Consider the following 24,764-nt stretch of genomic DNA (forward strand, 5'->3'; position numbering starts at 1 on the left):
GTATACACCAGGGTGTGAGGACGGGGGAAGAAAAAGCAGGAATGGATGAGGAATCTCCAAGCGAACAAACCAAGCAACCGTCGCACAATAAACTCCTCCAGCACTCCAAACACCAGCTCCTCTCTCTCTCCAGATCCTTGTAGGAAATGCTATCTCAGACAATGATCTGGCCTGCAGACCTAGTTTTTATAGGAGAGGGGAGTGGTTAACCAAGCACAGCTGAAAGCAGAGATTTCCACATGGCCGATTAACCCCTGTCCTGCTGAAAGAAAACAAACACCCTTAATATGCCGGAGAAGTGCTTCTTCTCAGCAGCAAAGCAGGAGCCATCAGACACTGCGGTCTTCTGGCTCTGTTTTGTTGCAGTAACCCTGAGACAGAAACTGAAAGGATGAAGATAGAGATTAGATATTAGAAAAATTTTTTTGCCAGTGAGGGTGATCAGTGAGTGGAATAGGCTGCCACGAGAGGTGGTGAGTTCTCCTTCAATGGAAATCTTCAAGCAGAGGCTGAACAGACATCTTTCTGAGATGGTTTAGTGAATCTAGCATTGAACAGGGGTTTGGACATGATGACCCTAGATGTTCCTTGCAACTTGAACATTCTATGATTCTATGAAAATATGCAAATTTGCAATTAACTTGCTTTTTCTATCAGCTGTCATTCTCCTGCTATGAGAGATTTTATCTTTTATAGTGTACTGCTCATTTCCATGGAGTTCAGCTTGAAATATCTGGCTGAGAGTGTTCAGCAAGCAAATTCCAGGATGGATTAAAGGTACTGTCACACTTAGCGATGCACCAGCGATCCCGACCAGCGATATGACGCGGTCAGGATCGCTGGTGCATCGCTAAGTGGTCGCTAGTGAGCTGCCACACAGGCAGATCTCACCAGAGACATCGCAGGGGTCGGGGGTCGTTACTTACCTGTCAGACGCGGCGATCCTGCGTCCTCCCGCCCACGTCCATGCGTCGCTCGTCGGCGCCACAGGAAGCCCCCGACGAGAAACGGTCCAGGATGTTCTCGCGCAATCAGCGATAACCAGAGGGGGAGCAGTCGGAGGTAAGTATCACACATAGTGATATCGCTAGCAATATCGCTATAACGTCAGAAAAACCAGTGATGTTATAGCGATATTGCTAGCGATATCACTTAGTGTGACAGGCCCTTTACTCTTAACATTCCAGCCACCTCTTTCCAGTCCATTGATTTCTACTCTGGCTCTCATCTTTTGAAGAGATGCACATATAAATCACCAGCCCGGTAGCTTTCACTGCAGGTCTTCTAGGCACTCTGCTCTTTCTGTACAGAGTTGTGTGCTTTTCCAAAAGCCCTATTATCTCTCTGTGTAAATCCAGAGAGGAAAAAATAGGCGCAGCACCAGCAAAGGAGTATATGGGTGCAAGACATCCTAGGCAAAGACCAGTCCTCCAAATAAACAAAAAAAGGAAAGCAGCACTTCAAAATAAGTACAATAGGTGATGTTTATTCACCCATATTGGCAATGTTTCGTTTCAGTTAAGGATCTTTCTCAAGTTGAGAAGCTTGGAAAAGGTCCTCAAATGGACCGAAACGTGGCCATTATGGGTGAAGAAACATTACCTTTTGTACTTATTTTGGAGTGCTGCTTTCCTTGTTTTGATTATGTGTAAATCCAGTGATAATAGTGTAGACTCAGAACAAACCACTGATGGCAGAGTGTGTTACAGAGGATCATGTGCTGGGCTTTATAGTGCTAATAATACTACAGTTCTATTCACCAGAGCTGTCACTCATGGAGGAGAGCCCACCCTTCCTGAAACCAGGAAGTAAGGAAACTGTAAGTCGACTGCTTTGCTCTGAACTTCTGAAGAGATAACACCCCTTTAATTGAACAACTTCTTCCATAATAGTATTAGACTTTGAATATATAATGCAGTATTTTTTATGAAATTTTAATGCCAAAAGCAGGAATAGATCCTATGTGTTCAAATTTGCATTGTGGACAAAGCAGAAAGAAAGGCATTAGTAAAACACTGTGATCTTTTTACCTTGTCCCTTAAATCTTCAGCTTGGCGTATTTCTTCCTGAAGATTAAATATCCTGTTTACCAGTTCATGGCGATCTTCAAGTGCCTCTTTACGATCATGTTCAAGAATATCAACAATTGCTTTGTCTGAATCAGGTAAACTACGACCTCCATCCTATGATTTGTTAAAATGGAAAGATACAAATTACTGTTATATAACATGTACAGAAATCCTCAGGCTCCAGAGAAATACTGGGAGATCTCGTTATACCATGTTTAAGGTTGCAGTCTTATTCCTGTATATACAGTGGGGGAATTAAGTATTTGATCCCTTGCTGATTTTGTAAGTTTTCCCACTGACAAAGTCATGGGCAGTCTATAATTTTAAGGCTAGGTTAATTTTAACATTGAGAAATAGAATGTCAAAAATAAAATCCAGAAAATCACATTGTATAAATTTATTTGCATTTTGCAGTGAGAAATAAGTATTTGATCCCTCTTGCAAACAAGACTTAATACTTGGTGGCAAAACCCTTGTTGGCAAGCAAAGCAGTCATTTTTTGTAGTTGATGATGAGGTTTGCGCACATGTCAGGAGGAATTTTGGTCCACTCCTCTTTGCAGATCATCTCTAAATCTTTAAGATTTTGAGGCTGTCACTTGGCAACTCAGAGCTCCACCTCCCTCCATAAGTTTTCTATGGGACTGAGGTCTGGTGACTGGCTAGGCTACTCCATGACCTTAATGTGCTTCTTTTTGAGTCACTCCTTTGTTGCCTTGGCTGTATGTTTTGGGTCATTGTCTTGCTGGAAGTCCCAGCCACAACCCATTTTTAATATCTTGGCGGAGTCAAGGAGGTTGACACTCAAGATTTTACGGTACATGGCTCCATCTATTCTCCCACTGATGCAGAAAAGTAGTCCTGTGCCCTTAGCAGAGAAACACCCTCAAAACATAATGTTTCCACCTCCATGCTTGACAGTGGGGACGGTGTGATTTGGGTCATAGGCAGCATTTCTCTTCCTCCAAACACTGCAAGTTGAGTTAATGCCAAAGAGCTCAATTTTTGTCTCATCTGACAACACCACCTTCTCACAATCACTCACAGAATCATCCAGGTGATTATTGGCAAACTTCAGACAGGCCTGCACATATGCTTTCTTGAGCAGGGGACCTTGCGGGCACTGCAGGATTTTAAACCTTTACGGCGTAATGTGTTACCAATGGTTTTCTTGGTGACTGTGGTCACAGCTGCCTTGTGATCATTAATAAGTTCCCCTCATGTATTTTTAGGCTGATCTATCATTTTTCTCATGATCAAGGATACCCACTAGGTGAGATTTTGCATGGTGCATCAGATTGATGTTGATTCTTACTATTGCACAAACAGTTGTCTCTTTCTCACCCAGTGTCTTATGCATGGTTTTGTAGCCCATTCCGGCTTTGTGAACGTCTATGATCTTGTCCCTGACATCCTTATAAAGCTGTTTGGTCTTACCCATGCTGTAAAGGTTAGAGTCTGACTGATTAATTGAGTCTGTGGACAGGAGTCTTTTATAATGGTGACTATGTAAGACAGCTGTCTTTAATCCAGGTAATGAGTTGATTAGGAGCGTCTTACTGGTCTGTAGGAGCCAGAACTCTTATTGGTTGGTAGGGGATCAAATACTTATTTCTCTCTGCAAAATGCAAACAAATTTATATAATTTATACAATGTGATTTTCTGGATTTTATTTTTAATATTCTATCTCTCAATGTTAAAATTAACCTACCCTTAAAATTATAGACTTTTCATGTCTTTGTCAGTGGGCAATCTTTCAAAATCAGCAAGGAATCAAAATAATTATTTCCTTCACTGTATATATCAGGAGCTTATATAAATGTATTTGCATTTTGCAGTGATAAATAAGTATTTGATCCCTCTGACAAACAAGACTTAATACTTGGTGGCAAAACCCTTGTTGGCAAGCACAGTAGTCAGACATTTTTTGTCATACATTTTTTCTCCTTCTTCTCCTTGGATTTACTGTGTCTTGGCATAGACTCCTCCAGTGCTCCTAACTGCATGAGATCATATGTGGGTGAGCTGGACATTTTCTTTCACAATAAAATTGAGCTTGATGTTTTGCAATTAATAATTACTAATTGCTTCCTGTGCAAGGACTTTCTAATAAGGATAACTAAAAAAATGACAATACATAGCAGCTTTCTGCATGTGGGGCTGAGTAGCAGCAGACCCACGCTAATCCCTCTCCATCATAGAGGGATTAGCCACTGAATAAGGCCACTGAGCAAAGCAAGAATGTGACCTGGGCCTGATAAATCACATTTTCTTTTACATTACACCCAGATGCATGAGTGTTACTTGAATGGATGACATCAGGATGCACTAGTAGAAAAAGACAAGCTGGCAGAGACCATATTTTCTGAAGAACCTTGGGTCCTCGCATTCAAATGGATGTAACTTGAACATGTACCTTCTAACTAGATTAGACCAAATGCCTCCTTTCATTGTGACAGTATCCCTTAATAGCAGTAACATCTTTCAGCAGGAAAATGCATCCTGCAGTGCCACAAAGGTTGCTTAGAAAGGATTATATAAAGTGACAAGGTATTGATTTGGCCTGCACATTTCTCAGGTCTTAATCAGATTGAGCATCTGTAAGATGTGCTGATGAAATATATCCAAGCCATAAAGGCCCAAACTACTGAAACTGGGGCTAAATGATCCACTGTTAATGTCCTGGTGACATAGTGTATACCACAGAACACCTTCAGAGGTCTTGTGGACTTGTAGATTCATAGGCCAGATCTTCTTGGTGATCGTAAAGGCGCCTACACTGATCACTGTATAAAGATGCTGAGTAACCTGCATGTTTTAATTCTGTGAAAGCAACCATCTTACTACCTGAAGCAATGACTGAAATTCTTGTATTGTTGTCTTCAGCATTTCATTTTCACGCTCAAGTTCCATCATTTGTTCTCTCTTCGGGCGATTCTCAATGTCATTTTTCAGTTTTAGTGATTGGTTTCTTTCCAGTTTGCACTCTTCTTCTACTTTATTTAGATGATGCTTTAATCTGTCAATCTGCAAATAAATTGAAAACATGTTGTAAGAATGAACATAGAAGCTGTATGATTAGCAACTGAATGAGCAACATATTTAACATGGGGAACCCTTTGACTGGTAAGGATAGAACACAAACATCAATTAGCGTAAAAGAGTAGAGAAACCTGTGGTGCCTAAACTACATGAACATAGCAAAGACTAACCAACATAAGATTATGATGCACTGGTATCAGACACCTGACTTGTAGCACAAGATCAATCTCACTACATGTCATACTTGATGGGATGCGAGAATGTGCAAGGTGTTCACATTCCATAACTTGTGGATTATTTCTTTAATTCAACCACAATGGTCTATGGTACAATCTTTAATTCCCAAAAGGCTGCACTATCTTGTCCCTCTTAAACCATTAAACTTTTCATTAATGATTCTGACTAGGGGCATTAGGAAAATAGACACCAGGCCACCTCCATGTACACAAGGTAGCCAAGTGCCTAACTACCTTAAAATAAATGGATCCCCCATCATGCCTGGATCTCTGTCAGTGAATGAAAGGGGTTTTCTGGGCACACAGATTAAAGCATTGTAAGGATTATAATTTATATGTTGTTAAAATACTGCTGTCTTCCTAAGCTGTCACATATGGTGATGTAATTGAAACTGCAAGGAAACAAAGCGCAATAGGGTCTTATCTGAGAAAACCAAGATTTCAAAAAATAAAATATACTCACCATATATAGGAGAGTAACAGGCATAAAGAAACACGGTCAGCTTGCTGCACATCCAAATGACCACGCTGTGGCCATAAATCTTCAGATTCACTAGTAGGATTTTTATGGATAAAACGTGCGCTGCCAGACCATCATTCCTTACAAGTTGTGTGTTTGATATATTTATTTCCCAACGCGTTTCGAGGTCATAAAAACCTCTTCCTCAGGGGATGACATGTACAGGCAGGTAAAGACATTGCCGGTTTTATACATACACAATTCAAATATTGGCGCCAAGAGTCACATGTTGGGAGGGAGATAAAGGTCAGAGGTCATCAGTATCAAAAAATGTTAAAAGCTTGGTACATCCGACAAAATTAATACATTTGGTGTATTTCCAGGTAAATAATTTGAAAAGAAAAGGAGAGAGAAGAGAAGAAAGAAGACAAAAGGAAAAGAAATGAAGAAAGCGCTAAACGAACCCGCAGAGAAGGAACAAAAAGGAGTGATAGCCGCTGTATAATCCACTAGTCCAAATGAGCAGAGAATATATTGCCAAGAGAAAAAGGAAGAGAGAAAGGAAAAAAAGGAATAAAAAAAAATCTTTATATGGAAATATATGATATTAATAAGAATAAAAATAAAAATAATATTAAAATGGATATGTTAAAATCTTTATTAGTATAAGAATATAAAAAATAGAGTAAAAAATTGGAAATGTATGAATAAAAATAATATATATATATATATACACATATATGAATAAAAACATGTCTGACCTAATAAAAATAAAAAGTTGATAAAAACAGAGTTTTTTAATATTAAAAGAAAGAAATAAATGATGTATGTATGTCTGATAAAACTATTACAATCACTGGAGAAAGGACGTTTCTGTAGACAGTCCCGAGGTCAGAGGCACACAGAAGAGGGAGCCGATTCAAAGAGGGAAATATGCCCAAAGGATCGGAAGGTGAAAGATCGCGTCCAGAGGGAGAAGGGAGAAAAGAAGGAGCAGGAGAGTCCCACACCTTAGAAGCATGAAACAAGGGCAATAAAATAACACATGCAGTAACTTATACACAAGGGCAATAAAATAACACATGCAGTAACTTATATACAAAAAAACTACAGATGATAAGACCTGATGTAGTTATAGACGCATGACAAGTTCAGAGGACGGTAACCGGAGTTGAACATAAAAACGCAATCATGAAGATATATTGCACATAAAAATAAATAAGAATAAAAATTTATTAGACTGAATATCAGCTTAAAAAAATTATTCAGACCAGGAGAGGAGGTGTCAAATTATTTTTACAGAAAAACTTCAGTGATTTCGTTAAGACCATTAGGTCTTAAGGTATTCAGTCTATAAATCCAAAAAACTTCCTTTCTATTAAGTGACCCCATTCTATCAGTGATATTATTCGGAATATGTTCAATGGGGCTAATTTTCAAACCATTTGGATTTTTATTATGCTCAACTGTACAGTGTCTAGAAAGACCATGCTTCAAAAACCCTTTTTTAATATTGTGTCTGTGAGAGTTAATTCTCAAATGCAGTGGTTGGGTTGTCCTACCCACATACTGCTTACCGCATTCGCACTCAATCAAATAAATCACAAAGTCAGTGGTGCAGGAAAGACCTGTTAAGGAGTTTTCCCTGAACTAGTACGAACGAAGTTTTCCCTGTTAAGGAGTTTCTTTCCTGCACCACTGACTTTGTGATTTATTTGATTGAGTGCGAATGCGGTAAGCAGTATGTGGGTAGGACAACCCAACCACTGCATTTGAGAATTAACTCTCACAGACACAATATTAAAAAAGGGTTTTTGAAGCATGGTCTTTCTAGACACTGTACAGTTGAGCATAATAAAAATCCAAATGGTTTGAAAATTAGCCCCATTGAACATATTCCGAATAATATCACTGATAGAATGGGGTCACTTAATAGAAAGGAAGTTTTTTGGATTTATAGGCTGAATACCTTAAGACCTAATGGTCTTAACGAAATCACTGAAGTTTTTCTGTAAAAATAATTTGACACCTCCTCTCCTGGTCTGAATAATTTTTTTAAGCTGATATTCAGTCTAATAAATTTTTATTCTTATTTATTTTTATGTGCAATATATCTTCATGATTGCGTTTTTATGTTCAACTCCGGTTACCGTCCTCTGAACTTGTCATGCGTCTATAACTACATCAGGTCTTATCATCTGTAGTTTTTTTGTATATAAGTTACTGCATGTGTTATTTTATTGCCCTTGTGTATAAGTTACTGCATGTGTTATTTTATTGCCCTTGTTTCATGCTTCTAAGGTGTGGGACTCTCCTGCTCCTTCTTTTCTCCCTTCTCCCTCTGGACGCGATCTTTCACCTTCCGATCCTTTGGGCATATTTCCCTCTTTGAATCGGCTCCCTCTTCTGTGTGCCTCTGACCTCGGGACTGTCTACAGAAACGTCCTTTCTCCAGCGATTGTAATAGTTTTATCAGACATACATACATCATTTATTTCTTTCTTTTAATATTAAAAAACTCTGTTTTTATCAACTTTTTATTTTTATTAGGTCAGACATGTTTTTATTCATATATGTGTATATATATATATATTATTTTTATTCATACATTTCCAATTTTTTACTCTATTTTTTATATTCTTATACTAATAAAGATTTTAACATATCCATTTTAATATTATTTTTATTTTTATTCTTATTAATATCATATATTTCCATATAAAGATTTTTTTTATTCCTTTTTTTCCTTTCTCTCTTCCTTTTTCTCTTGGCAATATATTCTCTGCTCATTTGGACTAGTGGATTATACAGCGGCTATCACTCCTTTTTGTTCCTTCTCTGCGGGTTCGTTTAGCGCTTTCTTCATTTCTTTTCCTTTTGTCTTCTTTCTTCTCTTCTCTCTCCTTTTCTTTTCAAATTATTTACCTGGAAATACACCAAATGTATTAATTTTGTCGGATGTACCAAGCTTTTAACATTTTTTGATACTGATGACCTCTGACCTTTATCTCCCTCCCAACATGTGACTCTTGGCGCCAATATTTGAATTGTGTATGTATAAAACCGGCAATGTCTTTACCTGCCTGTACATGTCATCCCCTGAGGAAGAGGTTTTTATGACCTCGAAACGCGTTGGGAAATAAATATATCAAACACACAACTTGTAAGGAATGATGGTCTGGCAGCGCACGTTTTATCCATAAAAATCCTACTAGTACATATGGTGATGTGACATCCAGCTCCTTACTACTGGCTTCAGTCCATTCAAAACACAGATCACAGAGATTTCCTGTCTGTCCTTTGAATAGTTTAGCCATCCGCTCTGCAGTGAGCTCTGAATGGTGATGTCACGGGGAGTGTGGCCTTTGATTCTTGGCAAGCTTACAGTGACTGGAGATGTGCACAAGAGGTAGAACAGGGAAAGCACATTGCAAGCTACACAGAGTACAAGTCATCATCCTATGAGCTTGTGAATTTGTTTCTTCCTCTGTGATGAGGATTCATCAGGAGAGTAAATGAACTTTAGGGGTAAAATGGGTGTAAAGACAGTGGTCAGGTGAACTACTTTAAGAGTTCTAATATGACTGGTTAGATCCTTCTTTGGAATCACAGGCCACTGCAGGAATTGCCTCTTTTCGGTCTTTAAAGCCCAATATTTCTGCATGAGCACTTATAAAGAACTGACTGAGGTCAGAAAAGTGGCATAGTGTGAAATAAAATGACCACAGTTCACCATAGTATGTGTCCCTTTTTCTTAATTTTCAAAGTTAGCAGGTATTGAAGTTTATCAATGAAATTAAAAGTGTATAGAATTATCCTTGAAATGTGACTCGTGGGCTGAAAAGAGAGTATCTGCTTCACTAATGCTACACATGACATTTGAGGCACAATGAATAAATAAGATGGATATCTTTCCAAAAAATAGCCTTCCATGGACAATTAGATTTGACTGCCTACTTCCTTGCAGGATGTGTCTCTCAGGCCAAAAGTGATGAATCAAGACATATGGACACATAAATTGTATTAGCTTGGCTCCATAAAATAACTTTTCAATATGTCTCCATTTCCAAAGACACACGGATTGTCTCAATTCAGGAGCAGTCACTTGTTCAGAGTAGTTTTGCCGTTTCCTTACAAGCTGCTGTGATACGTGTCACAGAAATTTGTGGCGGGCAGCTGCCCTGTGTGCGTTACGGTGTCTCCAGTCTTATATGTGAGCAAGGAGCTGTAACTTCATCAATACTATCGGGGCTGTAGAGCAGATGAGGAAACAAATGGATATTGGGACGAGTAATTTTGTAAATATATGCTTGAGCAAAAATGTAAAAAATTAATTTTGGCTTTTACATTATTTTTTAATCCGTCTCAATAAAGTTGCCTGTCCATGTGCTATAAGCAGTTCTAGATTTGTGCAATAATTTACACTGGTTTGTAGTGTAAAATATATTACATTTTCCAACTCTTCCCAGGAAGCAAAGTGGCATAAAAAGTTTAAAAAAAATGTTTGCTCAAAACAGTCGTGTTCCAACTTTTGCAATTTTTTTAACGCAACCAGACCAGGAAGCAAACAAGTAGCTTGGTAGTAAGATCAAAAATAAGTATAAGATTGAAAAAAACTACTTTTTCACAATAATGATACATGGAACAAAGAACGAGGGGTTTACGACTTGTTTTGGGAATTTCTGTCATCACACAACACTGAGCTGAGCAACTGGGATATGATGAAAATAAAAAAGCTTTCTATGCTTCTTCATTTACAAATATGTCTGGTTCCATTTACGGTAATATCACACAAGGTTTATCTATGTTCAGACCATAAAGCATAAAGTAAGATTAAGAATGAAAGTAGAAATGATTTTAAGGAAGCGACACATAAAACTTATGTGTTATAATGTTCCATACACATTCAAAGAAAATGACACAATCTTCCCAGTGAGACAGCGACCATAGTTCTTGGAAATAGGATTTCATGCAGTTCTCTTTGAGGAAGTTGGGGAGTTAAGACGGGACTTGTTAAAGTAATTTTCCTTGTAGTTTTGCATCAAATTTATCAAAGTATTACACAATGTTTCATAAACTACGTTTACTTCAATATGCTACACGTCCGTCTAGAAATATTATTTCGCTTTTACGCCACTTCCTTACTGGAAATTTTAAAAAGTCACCATTCATAAATCTGGCTAAAATCTCATTTACTTAGATAACCGTTACTTTTTTTGAAAAGTGGCAAGGGCAACGTGAAACTGCAAATAGTTGCATATTTGTGACCAAAATGGCATGTACAAAATTTTGAACTTTATGATCCAATAGCCTCGGTACGTGTCACATGTCAGCCTTGCACCTTATTAAGGTTGACCTGAGTGAAAAGTTAGCCTTTTCCAGAAACAATGCCATCTTGTTCATCGATTGTGTCTGGTATTGTAGCTCAGCCCCATTTAACTTACTGAATACCAGACACACTCGATGGAACGATGGCGCTGTTTATAGGAGAAGTTGAGCTCTTTCTTTCTAACTCAGACACACATATATAGTTTCTACTTACCTCGAGTTGTAAATCGCGACTTCTCATGACAGCCATGTTCTTCTCCTCACTAAGTTGGGCGTATCTCATTGCTAAATTATAATTATCATCTTTTACTTTGATTAACTCATCGTTGCAGTTGTTTCGCTCCTCCTTCATTTTGTTGTAACGTTCCTGAAATGTCATCAGCTCTAGGTTCACCAGCTTCAATTGTTTTCTCTCATCCTCCAGAAGTCTTGAATTAGCCACAAGTTCACATTTCTGCACCTCTTTTGTCTTTAACTGTTGCTGCAATTTTATGACTTCGTTCATAAGGAACTGTGTGAGAGCTTCATGTCCTTCTTCCACTAAAAGAAGAACAGCCGGAACATTGACATGAATATTGCTGTTACTATGGAGCTTCATATTCCACTACCATTGGGTTTGTCTTAATTCATGTAAAAGTCTATCATCTTTGCACTATATGTTCATTACCATTTTTACTATCATCACTTACAGCGGTTTATAATCTATCAGGGAAAGTTGGGAGGCATACTGTATATACAGTAGACATTAGATGGTTGGTCAGTCCTGCCGATATTGGCTGGTTTTCCTAACTTTATTTTAATATGTATGGACATGTTTCATATCAAGCAAGAAACTATAGAAAGTGCTAAATTGTGCTCTCATACATTGCTTTTTCTCAGGACTTCCATTAAAGAAATGGGGGCCCTGTGCAAGTAAAAAACTAAAGCCCTTAGCTACAGCCATATCACACAGCTATATAGTGCCAAGATTACATTGCCATTTATATGTAACGTAATACCATCACATAATGTTCATATAATATGCAATACCGTAAAAAAATATTCCCTTAAATGGCCAAAAATATTGCTATATATTTGCCACATAATTCAGTTTCCAAACAATATCACCATATACTTTGGTTATAGTTTATATTGCATCCTATATGTGATGACTGTGTTGTAGGGTATTGAGAGGCCCCCTGTCCCTAATGCTAGGGGCACCCTAGCTATCCCTGTTCACTCGATTAGTTCTAATGGTGAAGATGCCGTGGCCACATACCTTGCTGAGATCCCGATTCTGCCCTCTGTCTGTTCCCTTACCGTACAGAGGTTAGTAGTAGTGTATGGCTATATACCAACCACACTAACAAGGTAATACGAACAGGGATAAAGGAAAATATCAATCATACAAAAATGCACTCAAACATCAGAGGGAGACACCGGGGAGTGAAGGATGGGAAAAAACAAAGTAGGAAAAGGAGAGGATTTGCACACAACCAGAACCTAGCAACAGTCTTAGATAAATCCACAAAACGCCTTCTCAAACAAGACATCACCAACTCCTGAACCATGCAGCATGAAGCTAACGCTAGCAGTGTTTAGTTGCCAGAGTCCAGTTTATATAGGAGAGGGGAGTGGCCAACAGTGAACAGCTGAGAGCCTTAAAGGGGTGTTCCCATCTCCAAATCCTATCCCTATATGTCGTAAGTGTCATAATAATATTAGCAAATGCCTCTAATTAGAAATGTAGCATAGTTTTTCTGATTCGCTTTGTCACTTTCCTCATGTGCAGGCATTGCAGGACCTTAGGTATTCATGGTTACATCCACTGATAAAGTGACAGTTAGCTAATTGCTAGTGGTCGTAACCATGAATATTTAAGGTCCTGCAATGCCGCCTGCATATGAGGAAAGAGACATAGCAAATATAAAAATCTATACTTCATTTCTAATTGGAGGTATTTGCCAATATTATTATTATTATTATTACTCCTACCACATATTGGGATAGGATCTTGGAGATGGGAATACCCCTTTAAGGCAGATTAACCCCTGCACTAGTAGAAGAAACCTGCACTGTTTAATATGAAGGTGAGATGCTTCTACTCAGTGCAGGAGTAAGAGAAATCAGACGGCGTGGTCTTCTGGCTCCTCTCTGTCGCGTCAACCTCATGACACTATACCTGGAGGCGCCAAGCCAATGTATGTAAATAAAGATAACAAACACCATTTTACATGCTATAGGTACTTTTTAATATGATACGTGGACATTATGCCAGTAAGTAATATATTACAAGCAACAGTCTCCAACTTGTGGCTCATCGAGTGTGGCAAAAGTAAATTTCCATTCTGGTATTTATATTTTTGCCGCAGATTGTGAGTTATGGTTTTGCAGCAAATGTAGATAAATTATAAACCAACTGTGCTTTGCATTTGTGGGTACTGCCAAAGATATCATACCAAGGAATCCTATATGGTTCATGCACAGATGATCCGACAGCGTCCAAGGTGGGTGTGGAAGTTGAAACAAAACAAGTTTATTGTGCCATACACAGAATGCAACGTTTTGATCTTATGAAGGTCTTTATCAAATTTCATAAAAACCTTTATGAGTTTGAAAAGTTGCTTGACAAACACTTTCATAAGATTGAAATGTTGCATTCTGTGTAAGGCACAATAAACTTTTTCTCCAATTTCCACACCCACCTTGGACACTGTCGGTTCGTCTTTGATTGGTATTTTTCCAGCAGACAAACTGTTAGGCATACTTCACATGTCCTAGTGATTCCTGTACTGAAAAAAACAGTACTGGTAAGATCTGTGGTCCATGTCCATATGCCATTTGTATGTATGTATGTGGCATCCGTGTGCCGCCCGTGTGACATGTACTGGCGCCTCAGAAAAGTAGTATAGTTAGCCGTTCTTAGGCGTCGTGTGCTGAAGATATCTCTCATCATTGTCACCTGGTCCTGAGATTGGTGCGTCCAGGTAACAATGATGGGAGCTGTATTCAGCACCTGCTGTTTACATCGTGTATAAAATTAAGAATTAAATAAAAATATGGTGTGTACTCCCACGTAATTTTCATAACCAGCAGAGGGAAAGCCAACAGCTGGGGCTGACGTTAATAATCTGGGAAAGGGGACAATATCCCTGAAGGCTTCCAGGCTATTAATATCAGCTCACAGGTAGTTTAGGCGAGGAATATGTTTTTTATTTTCATTTTTAGAGTAATAAATGGGAAAAAGAGGATAGGGAAGTATTTATTTCAAATAGTGGATTTTATACTTGCTGTATGTTTATTTCAAAACTCACTATGGGGTTAGTGATGGGGATGTCTTATAGCCGCCTCTCCATTCCTAACCCCTGGGCTTGATGTCTGCTGACAATACAAAGCTGATATCAACTCCAACCCTATTACCCCACTTGCCACCGCACCATTGAATATAATGGGTGTGCATGTGTCCGTATTTGCGGTCCTTAAAAAATGGACCACATGCGGACATAATAAGCTGACATGTGACAGAGGCCTTTTAGAAATCCACCTTTTTTTTGTCTTTCAAAATATTTTACACATACTAAGAGCCCTGTACTACATAATCTACAGAGATCAATAATGTGAGACTTTTTTCTTCTAACAGCTTTCATTGTCTAAGTTCCATTATTGTAAAATAAGTCATAGGCAAAAATACTGAACACATTCACAGTTGGATTTTATCTATGTTTATTTTTCATTGGAATAGGCGAGTGAGCTTTTACCAAATTCAGTCCAACAAGTCCAATTCTTCCGCCCCCATCTCTCTGTGATCAAGAGATTATCTAAGTGCTCACATACGCATTAGATTGTTGGCTGATTCAGCTGAATCCAGCAGGTCCAACCAACAATTATCCAATGTGCGACCCCATTTTAATTTTAGGATTTCTAGATTCCTATTATAAATATCTCTCACCTACCAACTATTGTGGAGAATCTTCTTGTGGGCTCTTTTCCAGTAACTAACTTATAGAGTTCAGGGTAGTAAAATTCAAGACTTTCCAAGAATACAATATACCCTCGTTGTCCTTTTGTATGAAGAATATCCAGGAGCCGCCCTTCAAATAGAAATATGACATGAAATGTTATGCCAGTTACCAGTTTGTCTCAAAGACATTAACCCGTTTTTATACATATAACACTTGTTTGTCCTGCCTAATATAATCAGCAGATGGGCTAACATATTATTTGTGACAGCTATCAAGAAATAAAATGTGACAAATAAAATCTGTTGTTTTTTTATCAGGACAGAGTGAAGATTGACACATAAATACTGTAACAAATGAGACCCAATAAAGGAGATCCTGTGGATGTATTAAATAGAATAATTGTTGTAAGATGTATGGTATGGTAAGGAATAGTATGGTACGGTATGGTGTGGAATAGTATGGTATGGTATAGAATGGAATATTATGGTATGGTACGGTATGGTGTGGAATAGTATGGTATGGTACAGAATGGAATAATATGGTATGGTAAGGAATAGTATGGTATGGTATGGTGTGGAATAGTATGGTATGGTACAGAATGGAATAATATGGTATGGTAAGGAATAGTATGGTATGGTATGGTGTGGAATAGTATGGTATGGTACAGAATGGAATAATATGGTATGGTAAGGAATAGTATGGTACGGTATGGTGTGGAATAGTATGGTATGGTACAGAATGGAATATTATGGTATGGTAAGGAATAGTATGGTACGGTATGGTGTGGAATAGTATGGTATGGTATAGAATGGAATAATATGGTATGGTACGGTATGGTGTGGAATAGTATGGTATGGTACAGAATGGAATAATATGGTATGGTAAGGAATAGTATGGTACGGTATGGTGTGGAATAGTATGGTATGGTACAGAATGGAATAATATGGTATGGTAAGGAATAGTATGGTATGGTATGGTGTGGAATAGTATGGTATGGTACAGAATGGAATAATATGGTATGGTAAGGAATAGTATGGTACGGTATGGTGTGGAATAGTATGGTATGGTACAGAATGGAATAATATGGTATGGTAAGGAATAGTATGGTACGGTATGGTGTGGAATAGTATGGTATGGTACAGAATGGAATAATATGGTATGGTAAGGAATAGTATGGTATGGTATGGTGTGGAATAGTATGGTATGGTACAGAATGGAATAATATGGTATGGTAAGGAATAGTATGGTACGGTATGGTGTGGAATAGTATGGTATGGTACAGAATGGAATAATATGGTATGGTAAGGAATAGTATGGTATGGTATGGTGTGGAATAGTATGGTATGGTACAGAATGGAATAATATGGTATGGTAAGGAATAGTATGGTACGGTATGGTGTGGAATAGTATGGTATGGTACAGAATGGAATATTATGGTATGGTAAGGAATAGTATGGTACGGTATGGTGTGGAATAGTATGGTATGGTATAGAATGGAATAATATGGTATGGTACGGTATGGTGTGGAATAGTATGGTATGGTACAGAATGGAATAATATGGTATGGTAAGGAATAGTATGGTACGGTATGGTGTGGAATAGTATGGTATGGCACAGAATGGAATATTATGGTATGGTAAGGAATAGTATGGTACGCTATGGTGTGGAATAGTATGGTATGGTACGGTATGGTGTGGAATAGTATGGTATGGTACAGAATGGAATATTATGGTATGGTAAGGAATAGTATGGTATGGTACAGAATGGAATATTATGGTATGGTAAGGAATAGTATGGTATGGTATGGTGTGGAATAGTATGGTATGGTACAGAATGGAATATTATGGTATGGTAAGGAATAGTATGGTACGGTATGGTGTGGAATAGTATGGTATGGTATAGAATAGAATATTATGGTATGGTAAGGAATAGTATGGTACGGTATGATGTGGAATAGTATGGTATGGTATAGAATAGAATATTATGGTATGGTAAGGAATAGTATGGTATGGTACAGAATGGAATATTATGGTATGGTAAGGAATAGTATGGTACGGTATGGTGTGGAATAGTATGGTATGGTACAGAATGGAATATTATGGTATGGTAAGGAATAGTATGGTACGGTATGGTGTGGAATAGTATGGTATGGTATAGAATGGAATAATATGGTATGGTACGGTATGGTGTGGAATAGTATGGTATGGTACAGAATGGAATAATATGGTATGGTAAGGAATAGTATGGTACGGTATGGTGTGGAATAGTATGGTATGGTACAGAATGGAATATTATGGTATGGTAAGGAATAGTATGGTACGCTATGGTGTGGAATAGTATGGTATGGTACAGAATGGAATATTATGGTATTCTAAGGAATAGTATGGTATGGTACAGAATGGAATATTATGGTATGGTAAGGGATAGTATGGTACGGTATGGTGTGGAATAGTATGGTATGGTACAGAATGGAATATTATGGTATGGTAAGGAATAGTATGGTACGGTATGGTGTGGAATAGTATGGTATGGTACAGAATGGAATAATATGGTATGGTAAGGAATAGTATGGTATGGTATGGTGTGGAATAGTATGGTATGGTACAGAATGGAATAATATGGTATGGTAAGGAATAGTATGGTATGGTATGGTGTGGAATAGTATGGTATGGTACAGAATGGAATAATATGGTATGGTAAGGAATAGTATGGTATGGTATGGTGTGGAATAGTATGGTATGGTATAGAATGGAATATTATGGTATGGTACGGTATGGTGTGGAATAGTATGGTATGGTACAGAATGGAATAATATGGTATGGTAAGGAATAGTATGGTACGGTATGGTGTGGAATAGTATGGTATGGTACAGAATGGAATAATATGGTATGGTAAGGAATAGTATGGTATGGTATGGTGTGGAATAGTATGGTATGGTACAGAATGGAATAATATGGTATGGTAAGGAATAGTATGGTACGGTATGGTGTGGAATAGTATGGTATGGTACAGAATGGAATATTATGGTATGGTAAGGAATAGTATGGTACGGTATGGTGTGGAATAGTATGGTATGGTATAGAATGGAATAATATGGTATGGTACGGTATGGTGTGGAATAGTATGGTATGGTACAGAATGGAATAATATGGTATGGTAAGGAATAGTATGGTACGGTATGGTGTGGAATAGTATGGTATGGCACAGAATGGAATATTATGGTATGGTAAGGAATAGTATGGTACGCTATGGTGTGGAATAGTATGGTATGGTACGGTATGGTGTGGAATAGTATGGTATGGTACAGAATGGAATATTATGGTATGGTAAGGAATAGTATGGTATGGTACAGAATGGAATATTATGGTATGGTAAGGAATAGTATGGTATGGTATGGTGTGGAATAGTATGGTATGGTACAGAATGGAATATTATGGTATGGTAAGGAATAGTATGGTACGGTATGGTGTGGAATAGTATGGTATGGTATAGAATAGAATATTATGGTATGGTAAGGAATAGTATGGTACGGTATGATGTGGAATAGTATGGTATGGTATAGAATAGAATATTATGGTATGGTAAGGAATAGTATGGTATGGTACAGAATGGAATATTATGGTATGGTAAGGAATAGTATGGTACGGTATGGTGTGGAATAGTATGGTATGGTACAGAATGGAATATTATGGTATGGTAAGGAATAGTATGGTACGGTATGGTGTGGAATAGTATGGTATGGTATAGAATGGAATAATATGGTATGGTACGGTATGGTGTGGAATAGTATGGTATGGTACAGAATGGAATAATATGGTATGGTAAGGAATAGTATGGTACGGTATGGTGTGGAATAGTATGGTATGGTACAGAATGGAATATTATGGTATGGTAAGGAATAGTATGGTACGCTATGGTGTGGAATAGTATGGTATGGTACAGAATGGAATATTATGGTATTCTAAGGAATAGTATGGTATGGTACAGAATGGAATATTATGGTATGGTAAGGGATAGTATGGTACGGTATGGTGTGGAATAGTATGGTATGGTACAGAATGGAATATTATGGTATGGTAAGGAATAGTATGGTACGGTATGGTGTGGAATAGTATGGCATGGTATAGAATAGAATATTATGGTATGGTAAGGAATAGTATGGTACGGTATGATGTGGAATAGTATGGTATGGTATAGAATAGAATATTATGGTAAGGTAAGGAATAGTATGGTACGGTACAGAATGGAATATTATGGTATGGTAAGGAATAGTATGGTACGGTATGGTGTGGAATAGTATGGTATGGTACAGAATGGAATATTATGGTATGGTAAGGAATAGTATGGTACGGTATGGTGTGGAATAGTATGGTATGGTACAGAATGGAATATTATGGTATGGTAAGGAATAGTATGGTACGGTATGGTGTGGAATAGTATGGTATGGTACAGAATGGAATATTATGGTATGGTAAGGAATAGTATGGTACGGTATGGTGTGGAATAGTATGGTATGGTATAGAATAGAATATTATGGTATGGTAAGGAATAGTATGGTACGGTATGATGTGGAATTGTATGGTATGGTATAGAATAGAATATTATGGTATGGTAAGGAATAGTATGGTATGGTACAGAATGGAATATTATGGTATGGTAAGGAATAGTATGGTACGGTATGATGTGGAATAGTATGGTATGGTATAGAATAGAATATTATGGTATGGTAAGGATAGTATGGTACGGTATGGTGTGGAATAGTATGGTATGGTATAGAATGGAATATTATGGTATGGTAAGGAATAGTATGGTATGGTACAGAATGGAATATTATGGTATGGTAAGGAATAGTATGGTACGGTATGATGTGGAATGGTATGGTATAGAATGGAATAATATGGTATGGTAAGGAATAGTATGGTACGGTATGATGTGGAATAGTATGGTATGGTATAGAATGGAATATTATGGTATGGTAAGGAATAGTATGGTACGGTATGATGTGGAATAGTATGGTATGGTATAGAATAGAATATTATGGTATGGTAAGGATAGTATGGTATGGTATGGTGTGGAATAGTATGGTATGGTACAGAATGGAATATTATGGTATGGTAAGGAATAGTATAGTATGGTATGGTATGGTGGCCTACAGTCTGAGCACTGTGTATAAGCCAAGGTACTGGTGCAATTGTTTTATGTATATGGTTGATTTTGTTTATTTGTATTATGGTACATTTGGATATTCATTACTACTATCTTGCACAATCTAGAAACATTCGGCTTCAAAGACTATGAGTAAAATAGACCTCATTATTCCTAATAGCTAAAGATTACAGAGGATGGGGTATGTTGTGCAGATTATCAAACTTAACTTGTTGTGCATTGTGAATTTCAAGAATTTTTATCATCCATTACAAAATGGAGTGGCACTGCAGATGTCAGACCACCGCTCAATTGCGATAATTTTCTAAAGAGCTGCTAGAAAAGAATAAATGCAATACTCAGCAGCCCTATAAGTAAATGGAGTTGCGGTCTAGCAAAGGCATAAATGCCCCATTTTAATGAGACTAAGGCTATGTGCACACAAAGCAGATTTGTTGCGGATCCGCAGCGTTTTTTTCTGCTCGGAATTGCACCAAAACTGTAAAGGATTCCTAAAGCAAGGTTAATCAATGAGAATCCAGAATTGTTGTGCACACAATGCGGAAAATTTTGTCCTGATTTGCAGCGTTTTATTTTCCACCCCATGTCATTTTTTTTGCAGATCTACAGCGTTTTTCACCCACTGACTTCCATTGAGGCACTCAAACCTGCAACAAAAACGCAGGAGTAAGAAGGTTTACGGATTTGCTGCGAATTTTCTGTGGATTTAGTGCGGATTTGATGCCAAAAACGCAGCAGATTTGTTAAAGGACATGATGTCAGAAGGAGGAAGAGTGTAGGGCCTATCTTGGTTGAAGCACATCAACAATGGAGGTTGAACATGAAAATGACATCATTTAAAAAAAAAAAAAAAATTAAATCCGCACAAAAAAAGCGCGGAATTTCCACTGCGTTTTCTGCCAAGAGATGCAGAAACCGCGCAGAAATTTCGGCAAGCAAATCCGCAACGTGTACATATAGCCTAAAAGTCCATTCTGCCGATCAGTGCTGGTCCCACCAGACAATCCCTGTAAGGAAAAGGGAGGATTGCAGTTCCTACGCAGGTCATTCAGTTTGAAAAAATGATGGCTTTATCTCATTTAAATTCCGACGGATATAATACATAATGACCATGCTGTTTGAAAAGGCCACCCTCAAAAAATTACACTTTTTGTTTGAAAGAGGTCAGTTTATTTTTAACAAATATTTGAACATGGCTTACCTGACCGGGTGGTCCTTGATAACAATAGCATAGAGTTGAGAACTTCTTCCTCATCCTGTTCATCAATTACCTTACATTGCCGTAAATAAGGTGTTAGCTTTGCAGGATTTATGTAGCGGCTGAGCATATTCCTATTGGTTTCGATATTCTCCCACAGTTCATTTTCCTCATTTTTTAATATGTCATTTTCGTTATCCATTTTGTAATATTCTAAAGAATAAGAAAATAAATAATAATGAAATCATTCCAGTCTTTAATTTCTGTAATGACCCAGTATTTTTGAAAGTGCACAATACATTCCTTCTTCATTATGAACTGTACACTTAGTATGCCAATTTAGCATGCTATAATGCAAAAACATAATACTGTATATAATAGGATGGTATCATGTATACCTTTACTCCTTATGTCTGCCTACTGTCAATTTTGGATTTATGTAGTGTAAAATTAAGTGCCCTTCATATTGTACAGGTAGTTCACATATAGACCAATTAATCTGCCTTAGGCTGGGATCACACTTGCGAGAATCTCACAAGAGTCTTGCACTTCAATATCCGGGACTGCCGCCAGCACTCGGACCGGAGTGTGCGGCTGCATGTATTTCTATGCAGCCGCACACTGCGGTCCCAAGTGCCGGCGGCAGTGCCGGATATTGAGGTGCGAGACTCGTGCGAGTTTCTTGCAAGTGTGATCCCGGCCTTACTAACAGAGATTGATGACTACTGCTAAGAATCATGAGGCTGAGGTGCCACTAAAACTCATCTTTTAATGTGTAATTGCATTTGTGGTACAGTAAAGGGTGTTTTACTGGATGGGAGATACATTTCTCCCAGCAGATTAATGTTTGGCCGGGTTTTTTCCTAAAGACAGGACCTGCGATGATGTCATGTTCACGTGATCAGCCCATGTGATGGCTACCTCACCGGTGGGAGGGGTTATGGGCTATGTAATGGAGGTTGGTATTTGGCACATGGGGAGTGTGTGTCTGGGAGTTACAGGAACTTGGCTGGACTTAGCCTGACTTGTATATAGGATTCCCGTGCTGCAGGACTAGAGCAGCAAAACTCTCAACAACCCTGGGAATGGCACCTGGCAGATGCCGCAGGACCTGGCAGCCGCTTAGTTAAGCCTGTCCCGTGCAAGGGGTGAGTCTGGGACCAGTGGTCCTCCACGCTGGAGTACATTTATGTTTTTCCTGATTTTCTGTTATCCTGCTGTTTGCAAAGTGACATTAAACCACTGAAATTAGACTTTAAGCCTGTGTGTTGCCTCGTTACTGCAGCCCTGCCATTACCTACCAGAGCGAATCCCTATACATTTTAATCTCAATAAGGTTGTAACTTCATGTTGACCGCCAATAAATGCTAAGCGCCCGAGTGGCTGCATTTTATTCTGAAGTGTCACTTTAAACCGTCAGACACAGCTGGACTTCCCACAGCTAAGGCAGATATGGTTTATTACTGTCTCTACCTTCTCTGTCACTGGATACAGAATAGGGAAAGCTGATGGTGCTTCCTCCTTTGAACCCAGTGATCATATGATTGCTGACTCTGGGGAGGGTGCAGGAGCTGCTGGTTCAAAGTAGACCTACTCCTCTCTCCCTATACGGCCAGGAGGCTAAATTTCCATTGTAGCTATCACTAATATACCACTCCCAGTTACAGGCGAAATCAGATAAAGAAAAGTAATTTTCTAATTGCCCTCTGAAAGGTCTTTAGTGACCTTGAGGGGGCACAAAATGTGAAATAAATGAAAAATAAATATAATGCAGGAAAAAAAGTTGAGGTTAAGAAGTTACCATCCCTGCCCCTGTCAAATAAAAAAGTCCGATAGCTAAATATGATTGCTATAGAAATGGGAACAAACTTAAAATGTATTTTAATGGTTCTTTGAGGACATAAAGTAAAAAAATGTGAAAAACAGACACATAGTTTCCCACCAATATCGCCTGATATAGGCAAAAAAATAAAAAAGAGAGTATAAAAATAAAAAATAAAAATTAGGACGAAAGCATCACAAAAACAAAAGATGCAAAAAAGTTTGAATATCTGAACAAGAAAAAAACAAATCAGCTCTCTTAATTGCATGTACAAAGGAAAAATAAAGTGCCTGGCAAGAATGGGGGTATAAATCCTGGTCATAAACTGGTTAAAAATGACCTTTTATCATTTTTTTATGTTGACCTGCACACACAATATCATAGTGGCTGCACAGCAGGATCTTTTTTTTTTTTTTTATTATTTTACCTCGCCGTTGCAAAGATATTAGCAGTCAAAGTATTTGGCACCTCGTGAGTAAACGTTTGCTAACTAAAGTTGACTTATTACATGCCAAATAATTTGATTGCTAATATCTCCACAGCGAAGAGGCAAAACTAAAATCAAAGAAAGGTTTCATTCTGCATGCAGCCACTTTTACTTTGTATGTCCAATTCAACATTAAAAATTAGGCTTAAGGGCTCATTTAATGTTTTTTTTTTTATTTTGCAATAAATAAAGAACAAGTGGTGCATGCATTATTATTATAATTGTTGTTAATAATGATAATAAATTATTATTATTATTTACTTTTAAAGCACCATTGATTCCATGGTGAAGAGGTTAGATATAAAATACAAAAAGAAATTACAATGAACAAACTACAAGTGATTGAAAGATATAGAGAGGAGAGGACCGTACACTTGCGGACTTACATTATGACAGGCCGGAACTGTGTCATAGTGTGACACTAGAGAGGAATACTGACGAGTGCTATGCGATAAAATATCGTATAGCACTCGGACCGTGGTTAATCTATGGGGCAGCTCCCATAACCGTTTTTTTACTCGGCCGTATTATACAAGCAAGTGAAATCGCAGCATGCTGCGATTTTCTGCTTATATCACCTGAGACTCGCCAATGCAAGTCTATGGGTGCGAGAAAAAAAAAAAAAAATCGCACCATCCGTGTGAGTTGTGAGAAATGCATACTGCTGTCCTTTGAAAAGCCGGCAATTCATGTGCAGTATACAGTAAAATCACACTGAAAGGTTAGAAAAGAATAGATATATACACATAGAATATACATGTCTTTATATAGGAGAGATAGATTACATACAGTAAATCCATATAGAATAGATATATGCATGTCAGTGACAAATACAATCAGTATAGTGTGTGTGCAAAATTCTGGACATGCATTTAGTGAATAAAAGATTATTTTATGGAAAAAGTGGCGTGGGGTCCCCCTATAATTAATAGGCAGCAATGGCTATGCAGACAGCTGAGGACTGATGTTAATAGCCTAGAAAGGGGCCATGGTTCCTGCCCCCCCCCGGGGCTAA

General features: G+C 38.0%; 1 protein-coding gene across 2 annotated transcripts in view; it reads right to left on the bottom strand.

Moving 5' to 3' along the window:
• CARD11 (caspase recruitment domain family member 11) overlaps positions 1–24,764 on the bottom strand; it is a 171,864-nt gene that overhangs the window by 79,438 nt on the left and 67,662 nt on the right. For both annotated transcript variants that reach the window (XM_073546655.1, XM_073546656.1), the window contains exons 2-6: positions 21,444–21,653; positions 15,068–15,205; positions 11,350–11,675; positions 4,917–5,096; positions 2,031–2,183 (exon numbers count right to left, since the gene is read on the bottom strand). In XM_073546655.1, coding sequence (XP_073402756.1) covers positions 2,031–2,183; positions 4,917–5,096; positions 11,350–11,675; positions 15,068–15,205; positions 21,444–21,642 — 996 coding nt within the window. In that variant the 5' untranslated portion in view covers positions 21,643–21,653. The remainder of the gene's footprint in view (positions 1–2,030; positions 2,184–4,916; positions 5,097–11,349; positions 11,676–15,067; positions 15,206–21,443; positions 21,654–24,764) is intronic.

Source organism: Dendrobates tinctorius, unplaced genomic scaffold (genome assembly GCF_039654945.1).
Source record: "Dendrobates tinctorius isolate UK_male_01 unplaced genomic scaffold, ASM3965494v1 ptg000150l, whole genome shotgun sequence".
NCBI lineage: Eukaryota > Metazoa > Chordata > Amphibia > Anura > Dendrobatidae > Dendrobates > Dendrobates tinctorius.